Genomic DNA, 24,228 nt, shown 5'->3' on the forward strand with positions numbered 1-24,228 from the left:
CCCAAATGTAGAAGTTGGAGGGAAAAGGGAAGGCAGAAAACTTTACAGAAAAATGACAAGCTAGATAAACAAGTGTCACAATCTCAGAGCACGTGCCCTGCCCACACATCTGAGAACATCATAAACCGTGTTCAAAACAGACTTACGATTAAAACATAATTACATGTGGCAAGGGCAACAGCACATGCTTTGGTACGGTCTAGATCTACTGCACAGTCTTTGAGCAAAAGAGACATACTCCACATTAAGGACATTAGTAGTAGCCATAAATGGAGGATATGTGACTCAGAGGTTTTTCTGTTTTAAGTAATTCATCCATATGAATGAAAAGTTAGCAAGGATGACAGTAAGGGACGTTGAACTTAGTACAACGGCATTCGTCCTCCGCCTGCAAACTACCATTCCTAGCTGCTGTAAAGTTACTAGAACCTCCTTCCTGTGATGCAGTGCTTTCAGGAAGTTGAAAAAAAATGTTCGCTTAGTTTAATTTCAAGAATGTATGTTACTGAACCAAAAACATCTTAAAACCACTGTTTGATGTGCATTTCACATCCTCAAAATCACTATAGATCTTTCAGTATATGAAATAACATTCCTCAGTGTTGACCTTTAGGCATGATAAATTAACACTGGTATCATTTAAGAGCCTCTTCTTACCTTAAATTAAATAAATAAATTACACATCTTTTCAAGTCTTAGAGATGATCCCTGGTAAAATTATAAGATCTTTAACCACTTTCATAATTAGAACAATCCTCTTTCCATCATTTAAGAAAAAGGCTATTCAACTATGAGAATAACTCCAGAAACAGCTCTGAAGTCATGTAGAAAGAAGAAATAAAACCGAACTACTGACAACTGGAGAACCTGACATTCGACTTACCAAAATTTTACAAGTTCTATGATTTTACTCATATAAGGAGTCTAAAGCAACATATTTTAGTGTTACTTAGTTTCTTTATGACTAATTTCACTGCAAATGTACTAAGCAGTTTTGACATGTAGTGGCCCTACTAACCATCTTGTTTTCCAATACAAAGGTAAGAAACCAAAAAACAAAACAAAACAAAAAAATAAGTAAATGGTTTTTTAACACTTAATGATCTCTCAGGCAGAAAGAGAAACAAAACAAGCAATAGAAAAATCCTGCATGTTCACAAGTGTAAACAGTACATTATCATTTATTTGTCAACTAATTCTAGAAATTTAAGTATTCTGTATTTTCTTCACTTAAACATAACTTCTTAAGAGCACCCCCTCTATTTGCCTTGTTCTCTTACATTTGTTATTATGGCAAAGGATAGATATATACTTTCAGTCTCGATAAAAAGCTTCCCACAGTTAACCCCATGCACCTGAGGGCCACGGACTGGAGTTATTTGCAGTCAGCTGCAAAAGCACACACAGCTCATTGCCATAAACACAGCACAAGTCATTTACACGCACGCTTGCTTTGCAACAGAAAAAAAAATATGTAAACAGCCTCTGTATCTCAGCAGGGAGATGCTTTAACCAGCCAAGTGACAACTGTTTAGATCACTTCAATGTAGCTGCAATGTGCCAGCCTGCCCATGTGCTTCGCTGAAAGCACTTCTATCAAGCCCTGCAATGCCTCAAAGTTCAGGCACACAATCATATATGTGCTAACAAAGCATTTTATGGAAGTGCTAACTAGTTTTGTCCATAAAAAAAGCATGCAAGCACCTGAACTTTATTCCACCAGGATGGCTGCAGTCAGCCACCCATGCTAGTGGGTGAACACTACTCAATGCCACGCTGTTTGGATTGCTTTGGTTTTTATACATAGAATCTCAGTCTTCAACAGTTTCCCTCAAAACCTTAAGTGAACACTCTGATTCTGCAAATTAAGAACCAGTAGCTTTGTGTTCTGCCTTGCATTTCTACAGTTAATACAGTGTGCAGTATTAACTGTAGAAATGCAAAACGTTGCCTTATTTTATTAAGCTACATCATATAAAAATCATCTCCAGAAACAACCACCAAAGCAAACTAAAAACTGTTGATTCTCTAATCATTCACTAGCACATAGTCAGTTTTTCCAGTCTTCTCTTTTGACGACCAGCTTCCAAATGCTGTTTGATAGGAGCTGTCTCATTACAGCTCTAAGAGAAACAGGGCTCCATACAAGCTTTCTTTTTTTGTCTAATATCAATTCCACTGAGTTAACTCTTGCCAGTAAGTACAGTAGAAGAACCACACACAGTAACTCTTCTATAAGAATGAGTACTTTATCAACCCAGAATGCTTCAGGGGCAGCTTCAGGCTTGAGTCTAGCATAACCAGGAACTCCTTGTGTGACAGTTCAGCGTCACTGCTTATGTGAGATGCATGATGTGCAATGCATTAATGGCCTCCAACAAGGACTCCCGATGCTGCATGTGTTCTGAATGATCTTCAGCAAATACGATAGGCTTCGTTCTTCAAAACTGCCCATTTGTGTGCTAGTCTTTGGCATCTGAGTTATTCAATTTTCATCTTAAGACAACCAAGGTCTAGCTCTTTGAAATGTGATTTCATTTGTCGTGTAACTAAAAAACTGAAGTTACGGTCACCTCCAAATAAGGTATATTTAGTTAGAGACCACTTCTGTCAATACTGACCTTGTCATTATTTTTTTTTTTTGTGCCTGGATATGAAAAAATACAACACAAATTTTACACACAATTCAGACACTGTCACAATTAACTTGCATTAATATTTGGAACTTACAGGTCCTCATCAAGAAAGCAACACAGGGCCCATATTACTGATAGCTTTAAGAATGCCTCATATTACCTCATTACATCTCATTTGCCTCATGAAAAATAAATCTCTTGTACTTTCCATATAAAAGAACTCAGCAACAAACAAATCATTGTGTGTATTTTCAAGAGCTACCATTTAAAACTACCTGCTGTGTGCTGCAGGAAAAAACAAATCTTACCGCCTTCCAGTTATAATAGGCAAAAAGTCTTCTGATTTGGCTTCAATGACTTTAAACATTACTTTCTGCAAATCTGAAATTCCCACAGCCATGTCTTCGAGCATCCCTGCTTCTTCACCTATATGGAAAGATCACAGAAGTTATTTAACAGAAAAGACAGATCAGTCACCGAATAGGTTACAGTAAGGCAGTGCAGGGATTATACTTCCCAGTCAGTGCATCTGAAAGTCACAGCCCCAAATCCACATTCAAGTAACCTACATAAAAGCAGGCTGATTTTAAGAACTGCTGACAATTCCCTGTGGCCTAGATGATAACAACGAGTATTAAGCACCTCTGAAAATCAACCTGTTCTATATGTGCATGGAATAACTTCAGAAAAGCCTTCTTTTGACTGTTCTAAAAGTGTTTTTAAAGACTGTCCTGCTGATGGAGGACAAAGGTTTTAAGAATAACAGTGAATATTGTGTAAATGGAGTCTGATAGCAGTCTCCAAGTGTGGAGATGCAATTGCTTATGCAAAGACCTGCACAAATGCTAAATCCTTCTACTTAATCAAAAATCTCTATTTTGGGGAAGTATTCCAATACATCTGGTTCAAACCATTTTGAAATGAGCTGCAATTTCTCTCTCCAAATATCTTTTAAATATATATCAAATGATGGAACTTAAAACAATTTAGGCATTAAACAATTTTCAAGGTATCTTCACATCGCCAATAATGACACAGGGCACAGAACAGTCAGTAACTACTTACATGTTCTGTTTGGGTTAGCTTCATAAACCTATTTTGGGTCAGGTCAAATGCCTCTGCAAACAGTATCTATCAAAATCAAGAGATCCCCTAGCTGTACTGATGAAGCTAATCTCCTGTATTTAAGGCACTGCGGTTCAGCACTCTGCATCAGCTACTACTCCCTGAGAGAGTGAAAATAAATTAATTTATGATATATTACATTGACAACAATGTATCAATGGCTTCAATTGTGCCATGATATAGAAGCCTATGTTCTCTTCAAGGTAATATTTCTTGATTAAATAAGCCAAATTTCTGGAAAAAGAACCAAGATTAAAATCAGAAACTCCTGGGTAAACATCTGGTCTGCACGCATAAGGAATTCTGTCCAAGAACTCTACTTACTATATGTGCTTAGGAGTCCTTCATATTGCACAAGTAATCCAACAGTATGAAGCTGTTGTAAAAATCCTTGATCATGTAAACCTGTGTGCAGCTTGATTATAAACCCACAGACCAATCCAGCAAGCTATAAAGACAATAAGAAATGTGAAATCACATCAATAATATTCAGATGCTTCAGAAAATAACTTAGGTATTTCTACTTAGTGACTACATACATTACTTCATATTAGTTTATTGGTGAGCCACTTCGTGGTATAAAAACAAGTAAAATATTCTGTTACTTAATATTGCAAAAACTTTTTTTTTTTTTTTTTTTTTTTTGAGTTTATATTATTTACTCTGGCATAAATGAGAACAGAACCTTCCATAACAGAATATAAACACATAAGGATGTGAATTATAACAGATTTTGATGCAGGTTGGCACCTAATGCAAACATCTCCTTGCTCATCACACCCTATCTCCATAACTGTGTTAGGAAAAACACACAGTATCTTGAAGGAGAAATTAGACAACTCATTTAGAGGCAAGCTATCTGGACGGCACCATCTACAGGAGAGGATTGAAAGAACTTCACCTATTTACCATGAGAAGACTAGTCTGAGGAGAGACATGCTGACAGTCTTCAGACACACGAAATACTGATTCAAACTGAAAACAAATGATCTATAATTCATTTCCAAGGTGACCAGGGAAAAATTTCTGGCTGCTGCTTGAACAGCAGTAAGGAACATTCAGGCTAGACTTGAGATCCTTGCAGGTAAGGATACTGGCATAGGTAATCTGGGAAGACTGTGTCAATAGCTTTATAGATCTTTCTTTGTGCAAGGGTGATAGATTATGTAAGATATTTCAGTTTATTGCAGACCGATTTCTGTGACTCAGTGATTCAGTTAGTATGGATTTCCATTTACTATTGATTTTTCTAACACATTATAAAATATTTAGGTGGATGTAATGGAAAAATACATGAAAAAGTTGTGTTTAACTTGGAGGAAAAAAAAAATCAACAAACCAACACATATGCAGGCATATTATGTTCAATTACAGCAACACTAACAACATCAAAAATAGTCACCACAGTAGAGGATAAGTGACATATAAGACAACCTACTGCTTGACTAAAGACAATGTCTCTCCTTAGGGTCAGCATCAAACATTGTGGCAAACCACAGGCAAGCTCCTGGAGCAGAACAAACGCCATGGACTGCTTTGCCCTAGTGACCACCTCTCCCATGCAATCCTTCAGCGTAATCACCAGGGGATAAAGCTGCTCATACCAGTCACCTAGAACGAGACAGATCATTAGTTCCAAAACAGGAAAGTAGTAGAAAAAAAGTTTGTTTTCAGATTGGAGAGTGAGCTGCAATAGAACGTCTTAGACTTTTGGTAAAACTACAGCTCTATTCTAACCATTGCGGGTCTGCAAAAACAAGAGAAACGACTCTAGCTTACCACTGAGATGAGGGATATTTTTTCTAACAAACTGAATTTCTCTGAAAAGCCTGCACTGAAGTGTCGTACACAGAGCATTTGGGGGTAAGAGTGAAAACTCATTTAGTGTGACATGAATATGATGGAGAATCTCATCTTCTATCTAGCACTGACAACTCAGATCTAAGTAAATGAAATGCAGTCAAAAAAGAAAAAAAAAAAAAAAACCAAACTCAGAAAGAGCACATATTGAAGAAAGAATGGGTGCTGGAAGGCAAAACAGAAGAACAAATAGTTACCTGGGAAGGATATTACCTATTTAATGTATAGGCTGGAAAGATAGTAACCTTCAAGTCACACTCATTTTTCTTTTTAGTTTCTGTCTGTATTCCCTTTAAATAGAGATATTGAACTCATTATTTTTTTTAGCCACTCTGAACAGAGAGATTTCAAACAACTCTATAAAATGTTTTGCTCAGTTAAAATGAACGTTAGGAATATCAGGAAAAAATAGGCCGTTGAAACATATGAAAAAAATGGGACTTCTGAACGTATTAGAAATGATAGAAAGTGATAATGAGGAATGGAGGAAAAATAGAATAGCTTACTCAAAGTTGCCCAATTACTTAAGCTACTCCTGCGTTTGTCAAGATTTAATAAAAGCAGACCTGCACTGTACTTCCCTACGGTTTTGTTCACCCCTCTACAATGAGCAAATAATAAAGAAAAAAAATGGTCTCTTTCAGAATGTGCCTCTCTTGCTTTCATTGTTGTAGTTTCAAAAGAAAAAAACCTACGCTTGAGAAAAATCCATATAAAAACAGGGAGTGTAACTGACCTAATTCTGTTCATCACTAAGTCATTTAACCTGTAGAGTAGTGTAATTAAGAATCAATGATAATCAAAATTTGTTCTATTTCAACTGTAATTACGTATAAGATAACTGCATATTTTTTCTGGTAACGGAATCTGAATCGGGTCAGCAAGAGCCTCATTAGTGCTAAGTTCTTTAAACAACACCACATAGCTGCCTGCTGCAAAGTTAATTTGGCCATGCTACAGAAAAATACAGAAATGGATAAGACTGTAGCCAAGACAACAGAGAGAACTTTGAAAGCTAGGAGGAACCACAAAAAATGAAGCCGCAGGAAGGAACGAAGAGGAATTTAGAAAGAGTGGCCAGAGAAAGTAACTTGGATTGCTTTGAGAACAGTGCCTATGTGATGAGACAAACTGTGTTTTAAGAGGCATACATATCTCAGTGGAAGAAATAAAGACTGAAGAGCTGTTCCCTGGAAAAGAGAAGTTATCAAGTTATAGCCATCATGAACCAAACAGAACATAAGCATCTCCAGTTCCATCCTGCAGCAAGGAGCTGATTTTATACAAAAATATTGGTAACAACACATGCCAGCATCTGGTTTATGCATTTTCAAAACTGTGAGAGCTTGCAGAGGAGAACTACCAAGATTTAAGGTTTAATCTTCATAAGCCTATAAAAAAGATGAAGCAGTAATTTGATTTCTGTACTTTATGAAGAAAAAATGAAGAATACTAAAGGGGATCTGTATTCTAGGGAATAAAAGCAAAAGAATCAAAGGCTGGAGGCTACTGTGAGACACACTCAAATTTATAAATACAGCAGAAAACTTGAAGTCAGGCTAGGTCGATCAGACCACCTAAATTATTCTTTCTAGTCTTAAATTAGACTGATTTATTAAATTAATCTATAAATAAATGCCATGAAAAGCAGAACGAGACTAAAACACAACGTGCACTAAATCAGTGTGCAGGGCATAAGTGCAGATAAAAATAGAATTTCTAGTCTGCTTCTCACTTCAGCAAATAACTCGATGAAATCTCTTGGTATTCCCATTTTTCTTACAAAGAGCAGCACAACCTAAGCTGTAAAAGCATGACCACTTAAGGATAGAAAAGCAGACCTGAAGGTAGAGCCAATCTGCCCCAAAGCAGAGTTGCACAGACAAATCTAAGTACACTGACACCAGGGCAAGAAAGAAAAAGATGAATTTGCAGACCTAGATGAATTTTACGTGCACACTTCTGCAACTTAGTTTATGGGGAAAGGACTAAGGAGATTCACCAACTCTCCTTCACAGAAGAGCGGGTCACACACCAACCATAGAAGTCGAGTAACATGGACATCTTATTCCACCAAGTTGCCCCTTAATCTGACACTCCACACAGTGCATTTCTGCTTCTTTAGGAACATAACTTTGTACTTGTCCTCAGTGAACTGCATTCTAGTATTTCAGCGCTCCATTTCGTCAACATCCATTCTAGTCCTACTCCCATGGTGCTTAAAGCATCTCCCAGCTTTAATCGTCTGCAAATTTTATGAGACACATCTATGTTTCATAAGCCAAGTCAGTAATGAAAATGTGGAATAATACTGGACTGAGAACAACTTTAAGTGGATTCTACTTCATACAGCCTTCCAGGATGCCAGTGAACAACTGATTACTGTTCCTGTGATTTTCTGAATTATTTGTCATGATCCTCGTGCTAGGTAGCTTCACAAACATTTCTTCAGTATTTTTCTAAGACTGTTTGGAAAGTAATTCTTGTAAAGGTAAAAATTGGAAATATTTTATTGAATTACTAGCACATGTAATGTCAGAATTTGTCAGTTCCTCTTGCACTAAGAAGAAATTGAAAGATTTGGAGTACTCAAGGCCATTTTCTTCATTGAATGACAGTCAAGGTAACTATATTAAAAATAGATCCTACCAAAAGAAAACAGTGACATAGTACTACTCTACAGAAAGCTTTACTTTTATATGCACTTTGCTTTGTAGAAAACAATAAAAATCCTAAGTTTGTAGGAAGCCTTACCTGAGTGGCTAAATAAATGAGAAATTATTTTATTTTAGAGTATAGAATAGATTTGTACTTGACATCTGGGAAGACAAAAATACAATACCCGCATGTAATAAAATGACCTAAAGCAATCGGTTAGCTCCTAGCTTCAGGAAAACTTCTGCTTACCTTTAGTAAGATGTCCAGCCCCCAGAAAGTGGAGCTACTTCACAAATCAAAAAAGGGATTACATGGCTACTTGAGAACAGAATATTTACAAATAGATATATTCTCAAGTTTGTCCTTTTATTTTTAAGTAAGATTAGTGTTCAAAAGTGTGTCATAAAACAAGTTTTTTGAAGGAACAACTGTAGAGAAACATTCACAGATACTCAATCATTGGTCTGTGTTAAAATCTCCATACATCTGATCTTACACTGGACATTCAGTTGCAAATATTCCATTGAGAATATAAAATAAGGTTGTTCATTAACAATGCACAAGTCTGTGTATGAGAAACACAGCAAATACCGCAGCTTTGAAGTTGCTCCTTGAAATTGAGAAGCACATTCATTTAAAAATAAAAACAACAAAAAGCAGTGTATTTTGAGGCCTATATAAATTTCATAGACTTTGGAAAATGTAGTACTTACATGCAAAGGATAGCATGGAATACTAATAAAATTTGTGAGAGAAAGTACATGTAAAAACGTACTGATCTAAATACATGTTTAGATTGTCCTGATTTACCTTTGCACAATGTGACTCGTGTCTGTGACTCGCCCCTCACTGCAAGAAAGATATTGAGGCCCTGGAACGTGTTCAAAGGAGGGCAACAAAGCTGGTGAGGGATCTGGAACACAGGCCATATGAGGAGAGGCTGAAGGAGCTGGGAATGTTCAGCCTGGAGAAGAGGAGGCTCAGGGGAGACCTCATTGCTCTCTATAACTTCCTGAAGGGAGGTTGTAGTGAGCTGGGGGTCGGCCTCTTCTCTCATGTCATTAGTGATAGGACCAGGGGGAATGGTTTCAAGCTACGGCAGGGGAGATTCAGGCTGGACATTAGGAAGTATTACTTTTCAGAAAGGGTGGTCAGGCACTGGAATGGACTGCCCAGGGAGGTGGTGGAGTCACCGAGCCTGGGGGTGTTCAAGGAAAGGCTGGATGTTGTGTTGAGGGACATGGTTTAGTGGGAGCTATTGGGAGTAGGTGAACGGTTGGACTGGACGATCTTGAAGGTCTTTTCCAACCTTGGTGATTCTATGATTCTATGAAGTTTCTGCTCGGTTACAAGACAACATTTCCATACCTAAAAGAGTTTGGGACATGATCAAGATGTCTCGCAACTCACCCCTCATGAGAAAATCTGCAATCAGCTCAGCACGAGCTGTTGCTGAAAGGAGATGCCAGGAGGATAACCACAGCTCAGGACCTCTGATCCTGCAGAGACTGACAATAACTTTGCAGAATCATATAGGGAAAGGAACTGTAAAAATTATTGTTTATGTTCCTAACACATGCAAGCAATTACACAAAACACTGACTTTCAGATATCAAATTTATCTAAAATTGAATTTGCAAGATATTCATCCTCAATAAAGGAACAAGAAGCCTTTCAGAAAGACTGAAGGATTAACTGAATGAATAAACATTTCAGAAAGGACATTAGGATCGAAAAGATAGACTAGAAGTAGACTACAGGATGACTGTCATGTTGCTAACATGACAAGGGCAGCCTGTCCTGTTTGAAATATTTAGCATCTAAACGAAGGTGTCAAAGCCTAGTGAAGAGGCAAGAAAACTCAATTTAGAAATCTCAAAAATCATGCTAGTTAGCCTTTGGATAGAAAACTAAAACAAGGTGTAAAATGGAAAACAGAAGGATGAAACTGGAAGAAAACATAATCACTATACAGTTAACATAAGATTAAAACAAGAGTAAGACAGTACAAGTGTAGTACTTTCCTTCATCACTAACAAAGAGTTGTGGAAGTTCAGTATAGGATGGGATTTTTCAGACTCATTCTCTCAACTTGCTTGCACAGGCAAATGGCCTGCTCAGCTCTCAGCTTGTCATTCTACATGTTAATATTCAAGCTGCACGTGAATTTGATCAAGTTTGGCACAAAAGCGAGCTCCGGCTCTTTTCAAAATCAAGCCCACTGAACTGTTCATTGAAACGTGCTGATGATCAAATAGGAAGAGCCTAAGGCTGTGCAATAGCACTTCTATCTTGTTTTACCCTGGCAACAGAGGAAAAAAGCCAATACTATCATTCCAGTCTGCATCACTTAAAAAAATCTGTGGATATCTTCGATGGCTTTAATTCACCTCAAAATTTAAATGGTATGAAGTTACAAACTAAAAATGGAATTAAAGCAGAAGAATGCACAACATCTGGCTTTTAAAGGAACAGAGAACCCTGGAAACTTTTGGTTATAAAGTTAACAGCAGCTACTGAAAACTTAAGCATTTATTGTAGGTAATCATTCCCTTAATAAATATATATACGAATATAAAGAAAGCCCATGATGGGATTGAAGTAACAGGTCATATAATGTAAATTTATTGACATCACAAATTGAACATGCTAGTCTAAATCTAATGGCTAAAAAAAAAAAAAAAAAAAAAAAAAGGCCAGCAAAACAAATCAACCAACCCAGAACTGAAACAATCTCCTCAAAAACAGCTGGTGCAAATTACTGCAGAATGCAGTAATTAAGGCCAGTGGTCTGAATTTACTCCTTCAGGACTGCACCATGCTCACTATTCACACAGTTCTGGTGCTGAAGGAAACAATTTTAAGATCTTGGAGATTTATCACTCCATTCCAATCATCTGAGATTTTCTGCACTGTCAGAAGGATTAAGAGCTGAAACCCACTAACCATATATATACATATTTGTGTCCCCGAAACTTTGGTCTCATTGAAAACAAGAGAAGAAGGTGATGGCAACAACGAAGTTAAAACTAATGTAAGAGACTGAAAATACAGAAATAATGTACAAACATTTCTCTAGAAGTGTTACACAAGAAATATTCTGACATCTTGTTTAAGAAAATAGTTTGCTGAATTGGTCTTTGTTTGCCTTATTTATTTTTGAGCTTCTGTCAACAGCTTAATTACCAATAGCAAATACTGCTGTAGTGGCTGTCTCATGTTCTGGGCTACATACAACTCAGCTAATGAACCTACCAAAAAGAGAAAGAAGACAGAGATTAGCTGGAAACGCAAATGGAAAAACAGAAGTAATACATTACATTTTGGAAAAAGAGCTGATGCAAAGACTTACAGAAAACAAGAAAGAAAAATTTGAGGAAAAGTAATGCAAGAGTAAGTTTTTCAGTATTGCTCTTCGTTTTCTCAAAATAAATAGCACTTGTTAATCAAGGAACAGACTAGGGGATAATTTTTCATCTGCCCAATTAAACGATCGCTTTAAGTAAAAACTGTTCTGAAGATGCAAACAAAATCACACGATTTTATTTCACATTTCTATTGGCAATTGCATTTGGATGGATGCAAAAATGCAATTCCCTGGGGCACTGAAAGACAGAAGGATTTAATCTAGACTTTAAGTCCTCATCAGGTATCAGATTATTCGAAAAATAAATTAACATACACAGTCTGTAGCAATGTGGCTATGAACAGATGTTTTCCTTCATTTGAGTCATGAAATATGGTACCATTCCCCAGGTACTCATCATAACTTACACTGAAAGTTACCCTTGACCAATTAATCTGCCCAGCAGCTTAGTTTTTGACTTCATATTTCACCGCAGGCAAAATCCAGGTGCAATCACAATGCCAGTTTAAATTCTTTGAGATAACTTGGTTAATTTTGTATGTGGCAGATTAGGAAGTACTCACAAAGAGCCAGTGGAAGAGAAGTTGAATTTGATAGTTCAGATGGAGGAGTACAAAGAGCAGCTCGTACCACCACAGATAAACACAGACATCTAAGAATAAACCTAAGAATAAACTATTGCATTTTACTGGCATCTCTAATTCTCCAGAACATGCTTTCACATTCTGACTCTGATGAAAAATGTTAAGACAAAAATAAAGAGAATTCAATGCTGTCAAGTAATTCTCCAAAAAAAAAAAAAACAGTCTTGAGTTAAAAAAGGTAAAAAGTTCCTTTAAAACCCATCTACTCTTCCTTATTTACCCTGCAGAGAAATCATAATCCTGCAAGTGATGAAATCACAGCATGTTACCTTGGTAAGTGATAACTCAAATTCAGTCTTAAGAGTCAACTCAAAAGTCAGACTACATGAAAAGGCAGGCTAAGAAAGGTATAACTCACACTGAAAGCTAACTACAAGAAAATGGTGCCACAAGCATTTCTGATTAAAAAGATTCCATACTACAAATACAGCCATGTCGGGAAAAAAAAAGAATAAGATCATTCAATGTCAATATTGAGACTGCAAATACAAACCTATCTTCAGAAGCTTCAAGTACGTCTAAAGATAACATTTGTAGTTACAGGAATATGCTACTGCTCAAAAATATCAAATTACCCTCAGAACTTTTTCTACTGTCTAAAATGAACGCGTGTTGTATTCTTAGCACTCTTCTTTGTTGTTTGTCAGATGCTATACAAAATTATGTATTGTAACAGGCACGTTCACTAATATAAGGAAACATTTAATCCCATACTTTAAGGTGCACTTCTCAAAAATTTGATCAAGTCCTGTGTATTTCCCATTTTTCTTACAAACAGCAGCACAACGTTTCATAGGATCAGCGGCAGGACTGAAGCATTTTCAGATTCCAAGATCTATCTGTGCCCATACATTCAGGCATTACTCAACCTGGTTATGCTCATATTATGGTATAATATATATGCACATGATATTGTAAACTTCTCACGTGCACGTTGCTTGTGAATTGAATGTAGTATAAAATTCTAATATTTTAGAAAAAGTACACTCTTCATATACAAGAGAAAGTTATCAACTGCTGCAACTAGTCTTCAAATATAGAAGGAGGAGAGTTAAGGTTTAATTTAATTTTAACCCCAAACACAATATCTCCATCATATGTAGGTGATTCTTCACGTCAAACTGGAATGAGATGCAGAGAGTAACAAAACAAAATCATGCTTTCATGAAGAGGTCAAGCACGAAAAAGTCCCCCCACAAATCTCCTACAGGGTGCAAGTGCTGCAAAACACTCCATGCAACTCAAAAGATGCACTGACTCCACTGTCACCTAAGGGCACTGGTACTAACTCAAGAGGCATAGAGAAGATGCTGAAATGTGAGATACATTTATATGAGAAATTTATCGCAGTACCATAAGCCTAGGTCATCTCCAGAAGACAACTTCTTAGTTGAACAAAACACAGTATAATTTTCTAACCATTACAATCATCATTATTGCTTACCAAGAGGTATTCCTCATTCTATTTGATGAATTATTATAGTACTTCAAAGGAAATGTAAGGGTTTTTTATTTTGTGAGCTAAAAATTCCAATGAATATTTAATTTGCCTGTGTAGGGTGTGAGCCTGAATCAATGCTAGCAATACTATTTTTTACAACTGTAGTGAAATTGCACTGGTGCTAGTTAAGTACATTTCATGCCTTATACTGAAAAACAGATTTTCAGTAAGTCAAAAATAGCGAAGGAAAACTAGTAAACATTCACTTGCTAGTGAACTAGTAAATATTCACTTGCTAAGCGTTTTTGCTTGTATGAACTGAAGGAATAAAAACATGAATATAATCCTAAATCATAATTTTTCAAGACTGGATTAAAATAATAAGAATATCAATCTCAAATTCTGTTCCCTCGTGAAAAATACTTTTAACCATTGGAGTACAGAATAAAACAGCACATGTGACTCTCAGTACAAACATACTGTAAGTAACAGGAAATCTATGCTAGTATACTACAGCTTTAACTGCAAAACAGAGTTAATTGGCATCCTGAGTTTCAACTAATAGTAGAAAAATCAGTTAACACCAGGAGGAGAAGAGCTAGGCACAAGAAAAATGAATTTCATCCTTTTAAACAAAATCAGTATGGATGAGTTCATTTTCTAAAGATTGTTTCAAGTTGACAATTAGATCTACCTTGCCATTAAGACCGTTGTATATTCTTATCTAAAGGTCTGAAAAATGTAGGAAGCTTCTTTGAAAAAAGCTACTTCTGTTGATAAAAGCTTTTATCTGCAATTGAATAAACCAGACTACCACCATTGAAAGCTATGACTAGGCAAATCTTTTCTGTCAGCAATCTCAAAGATGCTATTTGGCTCCTTTATCTCATTTTTCTGTGGTTTTTCCCATTCGTATTTACACTAGTCAACAATTATTAAAAAAAAATAGAAATAAACAAGAAAACAGAAACAAAAAAAAATCATAGCAAAAGGTTGCTTACTGCCTGCATGCTTGCAATCTGCTGCTGAGGGGTCAATTTCACCATCTTTAACCTTGCCGCTGTTGTCTTTTTCAAGCAGTTTGTCCACCATGGCAATAACACAGTTTAAACTCTTCCCCACATTGGCCCACACCCTGTCCTGAAAAGAGCATAATATTATCACTGCACATTACTGAAGAAGGATAAAGAGACAAAACCAACTTCTTATCCAAACATTAAAATGGAGACAATTTACACAACAATTAGGGGTTAGCATATTACCATTTTTCTCATTCTACAGGCAGTTTAAGCCTGTTACATGGACTGAATGACAACTGTAATCATGTTGTTTTTTTAATGTTAAAAGAAACACAGTTCAAATTCTATATGAAAATGCATGCAAAGTTATTTATTTCAGGTTCAATCACAAGGAACTGAGCAGATTATCTGTTTGACTTTATACACTAAGAGTATAGACACGTAAGACCTTGACAAATCAAATCCTGTGGGCAACAAGATATTTCACCAGGGTACTTAACAACCTCTTTTTAGTAATTCAACATATCCTCTATTTTATCACTTGGCGTAGTTTGTTAATACAGATGTAAAATTACAAGAATAACTAACAATTTGCTGCCATGACACATTTGAGGTATCATATGAGGTAATTTCAGTTTTGTCCTGCACCTCTCAAAAAGGCTGCAATCATGAGTCGTACACTGAGTTTATAATAAATACGAGAAATCCATAAATAATAGTGCTGCAGAAGAAAATCCGTACAAGCAGAAAAGGAGAGAAAATGTGGAGGGAGAAAAAGAGTTACTATAGAATAGATACAGGCAAGGGTCCCATCATGTGCTGGGTGGTGCAGAATTCAAAGCTCTCGCACATAGATTAACAGGGTAGAATAAGAAAAAAGAATGCAACCAAGCCATACAAGAAATGAAGTTGCACACAAGACTAATAGTCAATGAGTAAAAAAAAAAAAAAAAAAAAGGAAAAAAAAACTAACAGCCAAACCTGAAACAACACACATACACGCACAGTCATTCTTATGCTGATACAGAGCAATCAGCTTGCTTGATGGTTACGAACGGAAAGATACAAACGATACTCTTTTCTTCTTTACAATAACCCAAAGTTTAAGGTACACATCAGGCTTTAAGACATAAAAACGGATGTGCAAAAAGACAACGCGAGAGAATGGCAGGGAAAGCAACTGAAAACTCAAAAAAATATCACAGTTCTGTGTAAGTGGTAGCACTTGAAAGTTGTGTAAGTGCAAAGAAAGAACTAAGACTAAGGCAAACTTATTTAAGATTTACTTCCAATTGCACATCACAACTCTAAGGCGAGTCTCCGACACCAGCAGAGAGATCTCACCTTTCTACATTCCCTCCACTTGAGGGCACACACACCCTGTGACAAATGGGCATTCTGCCTTGAGAGACACGACGCAAATCTACAGGTAGAGAAGCATCTACGTGTTGGAAACACATGGCAACACAGATCATGGCTCTCCAGCTCAGAACTCAGAGGAAAACTCAGAATCAGAAGGAATTTGTAGGGCTGCTGCAAGAGCAAGTGAGCTGATGTACAACTGGCAATAAACTGTATTTAACCCACAAAAACATTTTTGAGAAGTACTGCATTTGCAGTACAATGCAACAAGTGGAAATACTTGCGCTTGTACACATGAAATATACTCCTAAATATGTTCCTGAAATTCGCATGCACAGGTGCAATTAAAAGTCAAAAATAGAGGACAGGCAGAATTTAATGAGAATTTAATTCTCATGCATGTTGCTAAAACATTCCTGAAAAATTTTCACAGAATGGATGAAATGATTGTTTTCCAGCCCCCACAAGCATTAGTTTTGGGAAAACAGGTGACGTGAAATGAAATGTTGCAAATAGTAAAAATCCAAGCTCAAAAGAGCTACAAGTTTTACTGGAGAGTGGCAGAGAGCATCAGTCTTCATAATCACTGAAGTTGCTAAGGTATATGAGCTCAAATCATTCCGCACAGCTGCAGGAACATAATTTCCCTTTCCTCCCTCTGCTGGGGCAGTTCAATCCTAACACAAACAGTGCTAAGTTCTTAACACAAATAAGTGCTTTAGTTCATTTAGGAAGGAACACTTCTCCATGTAAAACAACTTTTAACCTAGCATTAAGATGATGTCTACAGAATATTCACACAAACATTCCCTGAGGGTTTAGAAGTTTCATAAACATCTGTTGACATAAAGCTCATTTTTATTATCACACATCTGGCCATTTTACATGACAGCAAGTGAAACAGAGCAAAAGCTTGTTGTCCCAGAGCTTTTTCTCTCCAGATACGAGGTTCTTACGATTCAAAGTTATCACTACATGCAGACATAAACATATGCAGAAGTAGATGCGTCTATCATTTGTGGTGATATTATACTGTCTACATCAAATACGGCCTCATTGTAAAGAGCACATATTGAGTAAAATTGTTCTCTCCAATCAATGAAAATCAAGTGACTCCTTGCTCTTTTACATAAGACATGATACACAAATTTCACATTCCTTCTTCTCCCTCACCTTTCACGTGTCTTCCTTTAGCCTAGCACACCTTCCAGTCACCTGGCATGTTCTTAAGCAATTTATTTTCCGCTTGCCTATAAAATGTGTCACTAATTATCATTTTGCAGCGTGTGTCAGATTAAAACACAAAACACACTCTGTCTTATAAGCCTTCTGCGTGAAGTAAGGATGGGGAAGAAAATAATTGCTATTTCTTCATACATCGAAGTGCTGAGACCCTAGGTTCTTCAACAGGATGCTTCTTCCCTGACAGCAGTTTTCCCATCAGTTGACACAGAGCTAACTGGGTGTTTATTCCAGTGGTGTCAACAACCAAGAGAAATAAGATTTCTGGCTCATTCCTTTCTGCCTCTTTAAACTCTTAAGTCAAACTAATGACAGAAAAAACGTGCAACAAGGCTTGACTGTGCCAGGACAAAGCAGACTGGGATAAATCCATGGCATGTTGACACTGAGATGTGCCCTTTCACATACAACACTACTGTTGCACACTTTACTTGAGCAAAGTTTTGACACAGCAACTTCATCACTCAGCGCTATGGAGACTCTGTTTTTGAGATGCAACTTGGGTTCATATCCGTATATTATATTAAAGCCCTTCAGAGGTGTGCTCATAGATAAAGCGAGTATTTTAACTAAGGTTCACGATTAAAATCCTGTTGTAATATGACAGTGCTTTGGAATGGAAAGTATACATGGGTCAGTACTTCAGAACAATATCTGAATACCATGCCAATATTTGTAAATAATTTACTGGAAATGATATTTTATGGTCACATTAGGTAGTCTGTCAGAAATGTGGAGCAGAAACAGCTCCAAGGGGCAATGTGCCTCCCTTTTCTTGTATAATGCATGACAACATGCACTGTTCCCTCCCAGGTTCTAGGATACTAGAAGCAGCTGGCAAGAGAAGAGGAGAGTATCCAGAGGCAATCTAATGCTCTCAAGTTAAATATTTTTCCTTCAACAGCACTGCTGTATTACTGCCTACATACAGCACACCAATATAAACAGCTCAATCCATACTGCCGTCAGCTACGCTGGGATCAATAACTGTACTTGATATCAAAGCAGAGGTACAGCACGGCACTGCTACAGAGAAGAGGAAGGTTATCTGGGAAACACCACTCACACAATGAAAGGGCACTGTGCACAGTTCAGAAACAGGGAACTATTCCTTAAGATAAATTTGGATGCCTAAGAAGGAGGAGATCTTCACAAGCTGTTTTAGTATTGCCCTTTGAATTCACTTTTGTGATGTTTGTGGGATAATGCAGACTTTGAAAGAAGATGGAAAGGAGTCAGTGCAAAGAGTTATTGGACATTTAGATTTCGGACAACTGCAAAATAGAAATCTAAGTTACAAAAACAACTCCTGGCAATAGTGGAGAGAACAGCAAAGCAACAAAGGAGAATATAGTACCCTGCATAAAAATAATTTTCTTCTTTTATAGCTGGCTTTCAGAGTAGATAAAGTTTTTTTTTTCAAATTTTATATGTGATTCTTCTATTTCCAACACAGCGTCAGCTTGATCATTAAAACTCACATTATTAATACCTGCAGTTTAATAAAGAAATAAATATCAATGGAAGCCTAACACCTAATCTTCAAATCAAGGAAAAAGACAACACTTCTTTAAGATTTATAATGTTTGGTATTGACTCAGACCCAGTTTATTAACTCAGAAAATATCTAGGGATGTACTTACATTTAATCAAGAAAGTAATTTTACTAATTCAGCAAGAAAAAAAATCCCAATGCTGTAAACTAAAGCGTTTCTGTGATTTAGTAATTGGGTGCAAATATCTGGCAGAAAAATATCAATTAAAAAAAAAAATCAATAAAATATAGTTCAGCTATCTTCTCTGCAACAGCAGAATTAGTACATTAAAATACAATTTGCACAAAAATTTCCATTCTCCCTTTTGTCAAATGTATTGTGACATTTATTTTACCGAATGCCTTGTCAGCTGCGATCAAACATTTTGGTTTCAATTTCGAATCAACAGAGACAGTTCTAGTAGCCAGGTTGCAGGAAAGAAACCATGAAAAATGAATTCAAGGTTTTAAAGTCAGCACAGAAACAAAAAGAATGAGTTGGTTATTTATTGTTCAATTCTCATGTCTTCCTAATGAATGGGCAGAGAGATAATTGTCTTTTCTCTTCAAGCCACATTCTTCTTCTCTTATTTATGGTATGGATGTAAGTTACCATTCTGATGTAGGCACTATAGCTCACAGTTATTAATTATTTACAACGTAGATTACTATGTCTGAATCCTTTATATTAAATGAGAATACAGTGATGAACTGAATACAGTATGAACCTGAACCGAATAAAAATAACTGGAGTTAGGGGTATATGTAACAAAGAAGCAGATCTTTTGTGAACACACCTACCAAATTATTTAATTTACAAAGCCTCAACCACAAATAATATACATCTTCGAAAGACATAACAAGGAAGCTAAAATCTAAAACCCGTGTTTGGTTTGTTTTACGCAATCTCAGCTATCTTCTAGGAACTAAGTCAATGAGAAAACCTCTCTGTTTTGCTAAGACTTAATTCATGCACGTTGAAACTATTTATGTTCAGTCTTGGCCAAAAAAAATCCCGATATCAGTGCATGCCTTTTCAGCCTTCTTAGATGTGTCTAATGAAGAAAAAGAACTCAAGTAAAAGTAAATAACGCTTATTCTTCTGTTTATACAATAACACATTAATCATCCTCTCTATTACTTGCTCCTCTAAGCTATTGCACTGAAGCACACTGCAGTTAGGAAACTTATTTAAGTTAGTTTTAGGGAAGTATATCATTTTTAAATTCCAGTAACTCAAAATATATTTGAAAAATATTGTTTAATACTTCTGAATTACTTCCCCAACCAAGCGTGACAAACTTACTAGGGCTTCCATTTGTTTATGCTTGTTTTCAGGTTTTGGGATCCAATACCAACCAAAAATATTCCAGTTACTTACCCACTCTTCCTCATCATACTCAGAATGATGGGGTATAGAGTCCTGTCTTTTAACCTGAGATGGATGATCCTGATGCTTCAGATCATCCCCCTCTTCTGCACAGTTTCTAGGCACAGCTGGTTTCTTGAGGACACAGCCAGGTCGGGCTGTATATAGTGCTAAAAGGGCACTTCTGACCAGCTGATCCTTAAATGCATGCACAAACAACTCCGTCTAGAGATAAAAGAAACAAAAATGAATACAAGGTTAGAACAAATAGTTTAACAGAGCATTAAAGCAATTACAACAGTGAATTATTCTTAGATAGGGATGTCTGTGCTTCCAGTCAGTCCAAGGAACAGAAAGCAAAAAACAGCAAAAAATAAGGAACAATTCAAGAGTTTCTATGACATCACATTCTTATCGCTCTAAGACTTAACTAACACAACAGTAAAGTATCTGTATTAGAAATTACCATGTTTTATATAATCCTGCTTTATTTAAGCTTCAAATTTTTCCTGCAGCAACAAGACCAGCTCTAAAAGTATCCAACTATTTTCCAATCATTTACAGGTGTCAGACAAAATCTGATTAACTAATCATAGAATCACTGAATGGCCTGGGTTGAAAAGGACCACAACCATCACTGAGTTTCAGCCCCCCTGCAGCATGCAGGGTCACCAACCACCAGACCAGGCTGCCCAAAGCCACATTCAGCCTGGCCTTGAATGCCTCCAGGGATGGGGCGTGCACAGCCTCCTTGGGCTGAGATCTCCTTATATAAAAAACACTCCGCTCTGCACTGTTGAAATTCAAGTACCTGCAAAAGCAGTGTTGCCAAGTACAAATTGTGATACCTATAGGTATCAGTCCAGACTTCTGAAAAAAGGAAGGAACCCCTGAAGTCATTTTTCCAGACTCAATACAATTATAACAATAAGATGTTACTTATTATATAATTATAACATTACCTAATTATTAAATTATATAATTGTTATTATTATAACAATAAGATGTTACTTATTGACAGTCTAACATTTCGAAGTTCTCCTTTTTGACTGTAACAGCTTGAAGTTGATCTTATTTTTAAAAACTTCCCGTCTCCCTGCATTATTTCCTTCTATCACAACAACAACAAAAAAGTAAAAATGATAACATTCATCCTTTCTGCATATGGTCTTCAGCATCTCCAGCCTCTGTTTCTGTATAACAGCATAAACCACCTAACTGTTATTTTCTAAGTCATTCTCAAGTTACAATCAATTTACAATATGTACTGTGATATCTGAGACAGATTAATTCAGGGATGTGAATATAAGTTAGCATTTCGCATTTCACTAATTCTGCTGTATCACAAAGCAAAAGACTTTTGGAGACCCCACCATAAAAAGGTTTTAAAAATTAAGATAGGATTGTAGATGTAATTATCACAACATGCTACATCTGCAGAGTTGACTTGTGTCAACTAGTATGGAAAATCCCCACTACATGAGTTTTCACATATCATCAGCACAATGAAGTCATGCAGAAAAGCATGGAACAGATCTTACCCCTACAAACAATTGGGTGTGCTATTGATCAACCTTTTTTTTTTTTTTTTATCCTGGTATAAGACTGTGACTCTTAACTTTTGGTTTAGATAACCTTCAAGAACTGCCTTTCGAAGAGTGCTGGTCCCCCACACTCAGTGTTTGCCACGTGCACTCACCTCCCGCTGTCATACACATAGGGCCCTCTTTCCAGTATTTCTCTGAAGGGTGCTGGCCCATTCACATCATCAGCTCACACAACCAACTGAACCACAGAGAGTGAGGCACAAGCACACATTCCTTTTCATTATGTTGCAGCAATCACAAGCAAAGCAGCAGAGAAAGCTGGAGGAGTCAATTTTAGTTACTTTAGCAATGGTCATCAGACAATCTGAGATGGGACAGCATGCACCCTGCCAGTTTACCACAGCACAACCACGCTACTGTACCTTCTATCTCTGGTCGGGGCCTGTGGCTCACAGGAGACAATGAAATACTGTTTCTCATTCCTTCTGCACCATAATTATTTGAATTTATTTACCCTATCAGGGGGATTTAGTTGATTTCCTATTTAATGGACTGTCACGTACAGCTTCAGACAGTGAACTACCTTTGCACACATTCTTAAATAAACAAGCACACAGAAAGTATATGCCTGTAGAGTGATGATTCTAAACAAGCAGTTACACAGAGCTAGGAAATACTAAAAACCAAGATTGCCTGGCTAAGCTTTCTTCAGCTCTTTCACGCTTCTTATGCAAAGTCCAGAAGACAAAGCCAAGGAAAAGAAAAGAGAAAAAAGAAAAGAACAGGAGCAGAATTTGAGGGCATTGGTTGATGGAACACTCAACATGAGCTGCCAACCCAGAAGGCCAAACGTGTCCTGGGTTGCATCATGAGAAGAGTGACCAGCAGGACGAGGGCACCCAGATCTGGAGCACCCAACACAAGAAAAATATGGGGCTTACAGCAGCCTTCCAGAACCCAAAGGGAACCTACTGGAAAGCTGGGAAGGGACTTTTTAGAAGTTCAGTAGGATGAGTGGAAACAGTTTTAAACTTGAAGAGGATTTAAGCAAAATTCTAGTAAGAAATTCTTTACTGTGTCAGTGGTGAGACACTGGAACAAGCAGCCCAGTGACGTAGTGGATGCATTCAAGACCAGGCTGGATGGGGCTGTGAGCAACCAGTGTAGTAGGAGCTGTCCCTGCCTAAAGCAGAGGGATTGGAAGTGGATAATCTTATATGTCCCTTCCAACCCAAACCATTTTAAGATTCAATGAAAACAAACACCCTTAGGTTCTAAATGTTAGTCTCTATCTTCCTGGAAATCTTTCTCCCAGTTTCTTCCAGCACTCCTTCCCAGTGTTTTATCCAGTCCCTTTTGACTAGTATTTACTTCACTTTTATGTGCCTTTACTCAAACTATTCTTTTTCTTTGGTTTCCTGCCTCTATAGCCCTCTAAAAGCCAACTGACATTTAGACCACAATGCTCTAAAGAATTGAAAATGTTTTATGTAATTAAAGCTTTAGCTGCTGAGGTTGGACACCTGAGAAGTTCCGAAACTTTTCAGAAAAAGAACTCTTCTTGATCACAGAATAGTAGGGGTTGGAAGGAACCTTTAAGAGATTGAGTCCAATCCCTCTGCTAAAGCAGCTTCCATACAGCAGGTCACTCAGGAAGGTATATGGATGTGTCCTGAATATCTCCAGAGGAGACCCCACAACCTTTCTGAGCAGCTTGAAGGCTTCACCACTCAGAGTTAAGAAGTTCTTGCTTGTGTTAATATAGAAGTGCCTGGGTTCCAGTTTCAGCACATTTCCCTTGTCCTATTGTTGATGTGATTGAAAAGAGACCATCCCCACCAGTTGACTGCTGTATTTTAAATTGTTTTGAGTCCCCCCTCAGCCTTCTCTTGTCTAGAATCAACTGTCACAGGTCTCTCAGCATTTGATCCCTAATGGGCGAACAGAGAACGCATGAAAATTCACTGCAACTAAAACTCAAAAGGTTTTGAAATAATAACCTAAGAAACACGAAGTCATGATTTTTTAAGTTAGCATCAGGACTTCTGCACTTAATTTGAGATTCTTCTGTGATTAGGCACGATCAATACTATTTAACTCTCAGGCAATTTTATCAGACCCACTTTACCTCTTCACTAATTTAGTACCTGAGGGAAAGGCTACTTAAATACAGACAATTTTCTTATTTGTAGACCTTCAGGACTGCCTCATTGTAGTCTCAAAATTAACTATAAGGCAATTTTAGTTTTTTGTACTTCCAGCCTCCAAATGGTACACACTTAGAGAACACAGTCTAAGCACTATCGCTATCAAACCGTATCAATCTTCTATAAAGATGAGATAAAATTATAACTGCAGAATTGCCTTCTCTCACACCGTAACGGGGGAGCTACTTTTTCTGGCTATTCTACAGTTCCTGTCAAA

General features: G+C 37.1%; 1 protein-coding gene across 4 annotated transcripts in view; it reads right to left on the reverse strand.

Annotated features, from left to right (window-relative positions):
- The window catches only part of INPP4B (inositol polyphosphate-4-phosphatase type II B), a 276,822-nt gene that overhangs the window by 45,530 nt on the left and 207,064 nt on the right, over window positions 1–24,228 (reverse strand). For all 4 annotated transcript variants that reach the window (XM_042870797.1, XM_042870794.1, XM_042870795.1 and 1 more), the window contains 5 exons: window positions 20,270–20,482; window positions 14,733–14,871; window positions 5,200–5,372; window positions 4,086–4,209; window positions 2,945–3,062 (listed from right to left, as the gene is read on the reverse strand). In XM_042870797.1, the coding sequence (XP_042726731.1) occupies window positions 2,945–3,062; window positions 4,086–4,209; window positions 5,200–5,372; window positions 14,733–14,871; window positions 20,270–20,482 (767 nt within the window). The remainder of the gene's footprint in view (window positions 1–2,944; window positions 3,063–4,085; window positions 4,210–5,199; window positions 5,373–14,732; window positions 14,872–20,269; window positions 20,483–24,228) is intronic.

Source organism: Lagopus leucura, unplaced genomic scaffold, assembly GCF_019238085.1.
Source record: "Lagopus leucura isolate 7727_CA_CO unplaced genomic scaffold, USGS_WTPT01 Super-Scaffold_100004, whole genome shotgun sequence".
Classification (NCBI taxonomy): domain Eukaryota; kingdom Metazoa; phylum Chordata; class Aves; order Galliformes; family Phasianidae; genus Lagopus; species Lagopus leucura.